Raw genomic sequence first — 10,958 nt, 5'->3', positions numbered from 1 at the left:
TAAACCTCCGCAACCAAACGGTGTGATGTGTGTCTATGAAGAGGAAGTAGACAAAATGCAATCAAAGCGTATCAAGTGGATTGTGGTGTTGGGGTGTGGAAAAGCAAGTGGGGGGTCATTTAATTGATGAGAAGAAAGGCCCATCTCCATCTCTTTCTCTATCTGGCCCCACCTAAGTCTTTGATGGAGGGGAGAACAGCCGGAGACTGAAAGTAACATTTTTTTTTTGGGGACATTTCAAAATAAAAAGATGAATAAATATTTTATAACAGAGTATGAATTATAGTATTGGTACTTGTTTTTTGCTTTTTTAGGAAGCACAAACCCTTCTCTTGGGGACAGAGTGCATAGAGCTTGAAATCAAGTCGGAGAAGCACATTGAACATGATTAAAAAATCAACTTACATGTGTGTTTGCAAGAGTATAGTAATTAAGATTCAAAATAGTATTTCCTTGTTTGTAAAAAAAAAAAATTGCAATAAAGAAAATTTTCAAAATATAAAATATGAACATTGAGTGTGGAATAAATTTAAAGAAGAAGAAAAAGAGAAAAAGATACAGTGAGAGAGAGAAAAAAAAAATGTTATTGTACATACATCATAAATATATAACTGCAAAAAGAATAAATTTTAAGAGAGCCAAAAAAAAAAAAAGAAAAGGAAGAAAATAGAAGGAAATGAAAATGAGATAACTTTGGAGGGAAAAAAATAAGATTTTATTTGAAGAAAAAGCATGTATAATATTGCAAAAGAAATTAAACAAATTTAATGAAAAAAAAGAGAAAGAGAAAATACAAAAGAATAAAAAAGATTTTTAGAATGAGGAAATTTTGAGAGCTGCAATTTCAAAATATTAAATCCTTAAAAGTTGAAAAATGAAACACATGATTACAAAAAAAATAAAGGAACAAAATTAAAAAGAACTAAGGAGTCCCCACCCTATCATTGTCATGGGAAAAAAAGTACTCAAATAATAGTTACTATGTGGCGACTGATGCAAAACATTAAACGAGTTATCGTACTATAGATTATAAGTATCATGATCTTTGTTATATATAGATTTAACATCCTTTTATGACACAACAAATTTTAAAATTGTGATGTCATGAACTAATCAGAACTCCGCATTTAAGTGTGCTTATGTGAGAGTAGTATTGAGATGTGCAACCTTATAGACGAAATTAGCTGAGAGTGTGGCCAACGAGGATATTGGGCTCGATGAGAGAGATTGTGACGATCTCTATGAACATGTGTAATGTGGACAGATGCGAGACACTGAACAAATTACCATATTGACAGGTTAGGCTCATCAGAACTTTAAGCGTGCTTACGCAAGAAGGCAGTGCAAACCAAATAAGCAAGTTGAGCTTATTTGATATGGATCAAATTGCCTTGTGATTTTCCATTACCTTTTAGTTTGTTTTTAGTACACAATCGCTCCCTTTCCAAAAAAGCGCACACACTTTAGCATTCTCTCTCAGTGGCATGATGAAATTAACATATGAATTGAAAGAAAAGCTCCAAGTGTTTGGGAAAAAAAAAAAAAAAAAACTACAAAAATTAAACCATTAAATGAGTTTCGATCCCTTGCTCATGACCTAAAAGATTCCAGAGGTCCACATCAATAGAAAAATCATTCCAAAAATTATTGCTTTCTTGAACAGAAGTAGTCATGTTGTCATCACCTGCTGCCATTGTTGCTGTTGGTAGTAGCTCTTCAGTAGTACCCCAGAGGCCTGTAACATTGGGCTCCTTATGATCCAATAATTCACCCATGGACATTGTGTTTCCATTATTATTATTGTCAATTTCAATGTTATCCCACCATGACTTGTCATGATGACCAAGCCCTAGATCAGGTGATGAAGTAGTCGGAGATGGCTTGTTTAGAGTTTCTCCTGATTGAATTAAGGAGATGTTTCCCATAAACAGATTTGGTTTTTTGGTGAAGGTACGAGGCCGTAGTATGTTGGCTTTCGTGATCATCTTATGGGGTTTGGACATAGCCTCTAATTTCTTACCTGCACCAACTAGCTTCTTCTGCAGGTGAGTGTTCCAATAGTTCTTCACATCGTTTGCAGTTCTATCCGGAAGTCTACCAGCAATTAGTGACCATCTGCGTAGAAGAAGGTAAATATGAAATATAAAAAAGTTACATACAATTGGAAAAACACTTGGGCTTTCTCATTTTTCGTCTTTTTTCGATTCCGGAATTCAAGTAAGCGAATATAAGCTTAGTGCATGATACTTTCGCGATTGCAAAGAGAGGCAGGCTATTTTACTTTTATGTGCATATAAAAATACTGTTTTGGATGTTAACTCTCACCCTTCAAATCATAATGAAATATTTTAGCATTGCCCCAAATCTCAACCACTTAAGAAACGGTTAATAATTTGGATAGGTTTTTAACGGTAAGTAGATTATTTATTTATTTATTTATTTTTTTGGGGAAAGTTGCAAGTTTTTCGTTTCGTTCAGTTGACTTGGTATATACTGTTGTTAGCACAGAAGTTTCATTAATAACTTGCAATTAAGATTAATGATTTGATTTTTATTTCTCAAGAAGTGACTTAGTTACAACTGTGGAGGAGACAAAGAATAGAAATGTAAAACCCTTAAATTTTGTATATTACATTTTATTATTTATTATTTAGTATTTAAATGTTATATTAGAGATATTAGAGTTTTTTAAAAATTTAAATTTAAAAAAGGAATCCTAAACTATCTCAACTACAGTTATAATTATCTTATATTTCAATAGTCGATTGTCTGGAAAGGAAGGTGAAACGATATTTGAGGCAAGTTAATCTTGCATTGTACTCTTATATATATTTGTAACTTGCTAATGATTAATCTTGAAAAACTAATTTGTATGTTTTATTAAACCGTGGAAAATTATTCTGAATGATAATTATGATTAGATTATTATAGTTGCGTAAGATATTGCCTAATTGGACGCAATTAAAAGAATTTCTTTATTACTACATGAATCTTGTTTATTAATTCAATTAAAGTTGATTGGCTATGTTTGGATTATGTTAATAGATTGATTTATAAGTTTTTGTTTTTATGTTGCGATTTACTGATCTCACTCAAAGAATCAGAATGATCATTAATTTTTTTGTTACAGTTGTCAACTATTGGTCTGTTGTAATCCATGATGTATGGTTGGAGGATTAGATCGGAGAATTGTATATTGTGTGTATATATATATAAACTTTGGATCTATATATATATGTATGATAATTTTTGTAGGTGTAACGAAAGCAAACATCTTTATATGGACACCTGTATATATGTTTAGATTTGATTTTGAGATTGATTATACATGGAAATAGGAATTGAAGTAAGTTACTATCTATACAGGCTGTTGGGTCAACTTCTTAAGATATAAATTAAACATATTGTAAAATGTATATATATATATAGATATATATATATATATATTAATTGATTAATTCTGCTTGTTAATCATATGTAAATATATATGGGTTTCTTGGCACATTTGTTAAATATACAGTATTAATATATTATTATAGCATCTAAGATATTTATATATACACTTGTATATGATAATTTGATTGTTGAGCATTTATGATTTAATTCGTCTATATTGACATATATAATGTACATCATTAGCCATTTAAGTATAAAAAAAACAATTAATGCGTTTAAGGGTTGCTATGGGTTTCAATTACTTGTGAGCATTGAAATTCATTTAAACACCAAAATTTTCATGATTAGCTGTTTAAAATAATATTAGAGATTGAACTAAGAATGGAACGTGTTGTGTAAGATATTAAGAGTATAGATTTTGTTTTCTCACTAATCAGGTGTTATATATAAATTACACAATAATCAGTAAATAGAATTATGAAATATTCTTTTCTATACTAGTTCATTATAATTAATGATTAAAGGATGAGTTTGGATTAGTCGGAGGGTAGTCAGGGACTGACCCTATGATGACTTTTGGATATGGTTAGGGACCTACCTATTTGGGAGTGCACTACCCTTTTATTATGGCCATGGGTCTAATGAGCCCTTATTGTGTGGACGTGATCAGGGATCATCTGGGAAATAGACGTACAATCCAGTTTATTGGATGGGAGCCTGGGGCTCAGATGAGATATGCAAATTTACTTAAAATAAATGATGGTTATTTATTGAGTTTATAATTAACTAGAATATATATTTAATTAATGAATTTATTGAGTTGCTTATATATATGGGAATATAAGGTAAGGTTAGCTTGCTGAACGATGATTGTATTTAGTATTTGTTGTTGAGCTTGTGAGCTCACCCATTATCACATTTCAGGTGCTTGTAGAGTAGGAACGTGATGGTGACACGTGATGGGAACGAATTTTAGTTCGTTGCGCATTAATTTATTTTAGTTCAGTTTTCTTTTATTTTGATTATTGTAATAAAGTTAATGTTTTATGAAATTTTATTGACTTGATTCAGTAGTTATTGTGTTAAAATTTGGGTGTGACAAGAAAAGCTGAAGAATGAAAGGACAGCAAATCATTTTTTTAATGAAGTACACACGATAGTCTCTGAGGTGACCCTGTTTTTTCTCTTTATATTTTAGTGCAGACTGATAGATATGGACACTTTACCAACTTTGCTAATAAATAAGGAGATATGGGAAAAAGATTCCCGGTGATACGTGTCAATAACTAATACATTAAAGTTTTTTTTTTTTTTTTGGTTAAGTAATACGTTAAAGTTCGATCCGGAGATATGAAGTCTATTTCCTTAATTTATTTATTTATTTTTAAACAATTCTTAATTTTTATTTTTAAAATATCATAAAAGATTTTTCCCTAAAATAAATATTTTTTAACCGAGTTTTTTAAAAATAGTTATTTCAAACTCGCCAACTAATTATCCATCAATTACCTTGGAAAAAAAAACTAAACTAAATAAACAGGTCATTTTTTTCAAAAAAAATTTAATCATCATTGACTATATAGTTCAAACCAAACATGGACATTGTTTTCTAAATTTTTTATTAACAGTGAAAAAAATAATTCATATCCTTGCAGGTAGCATATAATTTAATTTAGTCATATATTACTTACACACACAAAAACATACATAATAATTGCACTTAATTACCTATTCCCTAACAGCTTATGAAGCCTAACAATGAGATCAACTTCATCTGCTGTAAAGTCTACTCTGTTTATGTTTGGCCTCAAATAGTTCAGCCATCTCAATCTACAGCTTTTCCTGCACCTATTCAAACCTGCAAACACAACACACACAAAGTATATATAATGTCTTCAAAACGTGTCGGGATCTGCTGTAAAGCATCATACTGCTTACAACACGCATGAGTCATCCAATGTTGTACAGCACTCAATACTACGGTAGATGATTGATTTACCTGCCATATGGAACTTGGTGCCATTTTCCTTCTCCATTCTTCTCTATGCACTTTCTTAGCAGATGATCTTCTTCTTCAGTCCAAGAACCTTTTCTCACGCCTAATGGGGTACTACTCTCCTCCATATTATATGGTTCTGAGTTCTGACTTCAATGGCTGGCTTGCACTCCAAATTTATAAACGAAAACTTGGCTGGCTTGTCGGATCTCTAGCTTGGAAGCAGAGACAAAGACATAGCTTGATGGACGTGTTTATTTGCCAACCACAAAAACCGACCTTTACGTGAACAGTTGAGAGACATTATAACAGTCCAAACTCTCATTTCTCAATCAACTACCGTTCCAACCCCTTCAAAACCGCTAGGAGTCTCTGTACACACCGTGTGGACAATTTTTATTTGAGTCATAACCATCATTATTTCAACGCGGACGCTAGAAAAATGAGTGCTCAAACTATATGCACTGTATATAATTATTCTTAAAACTAGAAAAATAAATAAATAAATGAATAATTCAACTTCTGTATTTTTTGGAACTTTTAAAACACCACTTTTTGAATTACGACAAATAAACAAAATAAGACAAAAGAAAAAACAATCTAATGTAGCTAGCTTTAACACAGCTTAGAAACTCTTAATTTTTATTTTTTATTCAATTTGTTTATTTGTCATAATTGAACTTTTCTCACACATGCATCAAGTAAGTAACATCTGCCATATATGCAATATGGGCCCACTGTGTGCTTGTCAAGTGTGAAAACATGGGTTGGATCGGGATACAAGAATTAAAATATATATATATATATAAAGAGGAACACATGTAACCACGAATTTAAAGTTTTATATATTGAACGCATCTTAACAGACAAAACTTGATGCCTATGTTGCTTTGCTAGATAATTTTTTGAATTTTTTTTTTTTTTAGTATAAGTAAAAAATAAAAATAGTATAGCATATACGGTATAAAATTTATACTTGGCCCACCAAGAAAAAAAAAAAAAAAAAAAATTTCTTCCATAACGTAATTATCTTAAAATTTAATATGACTATCTTAAAATTCCAACTCAAACAGTTCTTTCCATAACGTAATTATCTTCAAATTATTCCAATTCAAACACGATTCTTTCCATAATCTTACTATCTAAAATTCCATCTCACACGTGACTTTCCATCACTTTTAGTTTTTTTCTTTTTTATTTTTACAAAATTTAGAACAAAAATTTCATTTGAAGTTTTGAATATCAACAAAAATCGATGATTGAAGAATCTAAATTCTTATTTTATTAATTTGTTTGTGTGTTTTTTCTTCTTTTTTTTTTTCTTTTTTTTTTTTTCATTCCAGTAAGTAAAGAGAGTACCTATTTTTACACTGGCACGTGAAGTCAGTGAAGTATTTATCATGACCCCACATAATTTTTACAAACCTACTTAATATATGGTTAATTTGTAAATGAAATGAGAAAGAGGGAGGAAAAATGAAATATATTGATGTGATTATATAAAAGGTTGTGTAAAATACACAATAATTTTGCACAGTTATGACGTAGCACACATACAGTTGGAGATAAAAAAATAATAATAAAAAAATAAAAGTAAAAATAAAAATGACACATTATAGGTATTTTTATATAAAAAAGAGTGTTTTAACCTAAGTCACGTGATTCGTGGGCCAGGCCCACGAATACAAGCTCCGCGCGCGGATCCACGCTTTTTGAGTGGCCTCTTGTGAAGAGAATAATGTTTTATTGGACTGGGCCAAGTGGGACGGATTTTGACCCCAATCAAGCTTCTTGAATCTTGTGAAGATAATAGTGTGTTGGAATTATTTATAGAAAACTTTTAGCAAGTATTGAACACAGGATTTGTTGAGACCAAAGAAGAAAGTCTACCAGAATGTCAACTTTTAGTTGTGTTTCATTTCCCACAATTAAAATATATAACTACTTCTTAGATTTACTTAATAGAACAAAATAATAAATAAATACTTGATTAATTTTAAATAGCTTTATAGTATAAAAGTCAACAAAAAAATAATATTTAATGAATAAAAATTTTAATACATTAATTAGAATAGTATATATTAGTAAATGTATAGACGCTCTCACGGCGCTCCCGCTCTCACATAATTTTAAACTTTACAGTTTTCGCTCCCGCTCCCGCTCCCGCTCTATGTGACTTAGGTTTTAACTGCTGGAGATACTCTAAGTCATTAACATTTTATGATTTTTTAAAATAATCTACATTATTTTTTATTATCACTTTTTTTTTTTTTTTATTTATGTTTTCCATCCACACTTTGACCTTTTTGTTTTGTTTTGTTCCCCACTTGAATTTGTTTGCCCTTTTCTCATGAGATAAAGAGAGTGTAGAGAGATAAGTTTCACACACAAAAAAAGATTATATCCTTACAATCCCATATTTCAAAGTAACTTCCAAAAAAGAAAAAAAAGAAAAAATCCCTTATTTCGTTGCACACATGCATGATTTGACCTAAGGAATCACTTCTTTGTAGATGATTTTTATGCACATAGCAATCCAGGATAATCTCAAAGTTTTTTTTGTTCCTTTGTATGTATATATTTATTTTTGTGTGGGTATGTCTTTTTTTTTTTTTTTTATTATTGCTTTCTTAAATTTGTATTGGATTAGACTAATTAGTTATGATTTTCTTAATCTCGAGAAAAGTTGAATTTCTCAAAATTTTACTTGGTACATTGTTGTATTGATTTTTAGTTTATAAGAATACATAACATTCTTTCCGGATTAATATCTGCATTTTTTTATATTAATACTGTAGTATAGTTTTGTTTTGAATCTCAAATAAGTTTCTAAAAAAGTAACAATTTTTATTTATTACTTTTTTTTTTTTTCCTTTTACTTGCCAATATTCTTTGATTTAAGTTAGTCAAAATTAATTTATTGTTGTTTGTTTTTTATTGATATATTGTGTAATGATTATTAATTTGTACAAGTATTAAATGAATTTCTTATTTTTTTATAAATTAAAATCTAATTGTTTAATTGAAAGCTTTTATAATTTTGGCATAAATCTTATTTGTGTTTGTTAAAGTTTGATAAAAAGTTTCTTTAAAAAATTAGTTTTTTTTATTTAATTAAATTTGCAAAAGTTTAGATAGACATATTTTTGTATGAATATAATGAATAGTAAAATATTTTTGCTCACATAATATATATATATATATATATTTAAAAAGTTTTAATTAGGTAATGTGCTTATAATTTTGGCCCCGACCTCAAGATCTTGCTCCCCCTTGCATATATATATACACACTTCAAAAATAACATGCACGTACAAGAACCACAATTGTATTTGCAGATTCTAAGGTTCATAAAAATGTTTCCGTCACCTACTTTCTCTCCCTTTTTGTACGGTAGCTTGCATGTATACAATCATGAATCACCTGATGATCTTGGGGGAATATATCTTCACAAACTATGGTCATTCACAGTATATTCTCTTAATTTCAATAAATTAAATAGTACTTAATCTTAAAGAAATTACTTTTAAGAAAATCATTATTATATCACACTTAGATAAATGTAATAAAGAAAAATTTAATTAAAAATCATTATTTCACTAGTCTCCTTCACTATAAATAAATAAACAAATCATTTCTATAGCAAAATCAACAGATCATGAGTTCGTCATATTGTTCTGTAATAAATCTCACAATATATAGTATTTGTTATATATGTACTTCTTGTGTATAGTTGAAAGTTCAAACTTGAAGGCATCAAATTTTCAGGTTGTGCCATTAGTTATCGATAATGTAATATTATTTTTCTCCACATTGGCATCTTATGTTGAGATGACAATACCATGCGTGGAAATAAATAAAGCGACGTGACCTTTTGGTTCTTTCCCAATTGGAGTATACAATGAATGATGATGATGATTTTATTTATTTATTTATTTTAAGGAAGGGTAGGTTCCAATAACCACTAAGATTTTGGTGTTGTATTGAAAAATTTGAAAAACAAATATTAAAAAATTTAAGAATTAAATTATAAGTGCTGAAGTTTTTAATTAGTAATTAAAAAATACATACAATGAATGATGATGATGATTTTATTTATTTATTTATTTTAAGGAAGGGTAGGTTCCAATAACCACTAAGATTTTGGTGTTGTATTGAAAAATTTGAAAAACAAATATTAAAAAATTTAAGAATTAAATTATAAGTGCTGAAGTTTTTAATTAGTAATTAAAAAATACATATTTTTTAAAATTTTAGGGTTTAGTATTCAGTGATAAGTTAAGTAGCATGGGCAAGAACACGGGATATAGGTATGACACGACACTGATATGTCGACAGGCTAAATTTTTAAAAAATATGACACAAGTATGATTTGGATACCATTATATAAATATGAATTTTTGTTTATATACATGTCTTGAGCAATAGTATTATAAAATTTTATTTCATTTCTAATTTTTATATCAAGCGTTGTAATGACTTTTATATTATATATAGAGCTATTCCACTACTTTGGCATAATAATATTTTTTATTTAAAATAATCGAATATCATTAAATGTTTCGCTTGTGATCATATATGTATAATGTCAATTTTTCTTAAAGAAAAAAGTTAAATACTTTATAACATGTTCATATTATTTTTAAGATTATCGGTAGGTTTGTGTTAGAAATATTTGAAAATGTCGGTCTAATTGTTCAAACGTTTTGGGAAAGTGTTCAAAATAATAAAATTTTATTTTTATTTATGAACACGTATATAAAGTGTTAGATACATGTCCGAGGAGTGTCCGTGTTCGATACGGATAAGACACAAGTACGACTCCTTCGTAGAAGTGTTCGTACTTCGTAAATGATAAGTGATATCATGTCACTTAAAAAAATTTTACTCTATTTTAAGTGTCGCTTACTAGTTCACTAATATTCAAATTGTATTATCAAACACACTTAACTAAGTACCCACTTAAAAACTTATTATATATGCAAATGGATTAATGGCTTGAGAACACTTAGAAAGAAGTAGCCATACATCATTATAACCAATATAAAATAAATGGCCAAAACTACCCTAGTGATTTGCAGAGGCGTTATTTGTGTGTGAAGAGCAAAAGGGGTGGGCAGTCAGTTTAGGGTTAAAAAACTTATTATATATAAACAAAATATTTATATATTGCACATTATTAAAGAATTGGTTTGGATTAAAGTTTTAAGAGCTTAATTTGTGAATCGTTCCGACCCCTACGCATATATTCATAATTTATGAATCCGTCACTTTTTGGATTGATTCGAATTTACAAATCAAATGAACACACCTAACTCAAAATCTCTACGCAATGGATTAATGGCTTGAAAAAATAATTATATGCAGACAGTGATAATTACAATAAGATTACAGCATTCACAAGTGAATATAATACAAGTTATATAATACACCATAAAGAAATTTGAATTTATAGATAAGAAGATATTATGTGGCAAACCATCTAATAATTTATCCAATACCACTGTTAACTCTAAGTGTAACAAGGGTCATTTTGTCCCACATCGGAATCGAATGGGAAAGAGAT

At 29.1% G+C, this 10,958-nt stretch overlaps 1 protein-coding gene across 1 annotated transcript; it reads right to left on the bottom strand.

The window, feature by feature from the left end:
* Positions 1-1,339: 1,339 nt before the first annotated feature.
* LOC132286476 (transcription factor MYB1-like) lies at positions 1,340-5,654 on the bottom strand. The gene is made up of 3 exons (XM_059788824.1): positions 5,405-5,654; positions 5,125-5,265; positions 1,340-2,115 (listed from the first exon to the last, which is right to left on the bottom strand). The coding sequence occupies exons 1-3, from the start codon at positions 5,518-5,520 to the stop codon at positions 1,560-1,562; spliced, it is 813 nt and encodes a 270-aa protein (XP_059644807.1). The 5' UTR covers positions 5,521-5,654; the 3' UTR covers positions 1,340-1,559.
* Positions 5,655-10,958: the final 5,304 nt, after the last annotated feature.

Source organism: Cornus florida, unplaced genomic scaffold, assembly GCF_030987335.1.
Source record: "Cornus florida cultivar Cherokee Brave unplaced genomic scaffold, ASM3098733v1 CherokeeBrave_3.0.0_Hap2_Chr11, whole genome shotgun sequence".
Lineage (NCBI taxonomy): Eukaryota > Viridiplantae > Streptophyta > Magnoliopsida > Cornales > Cornaceae > Cornus > Cornus florida.
Note: the sequence above shows the minus strand (reverse complement) of the source record. Positions and strands in the feature narration are given on the sequence as shown.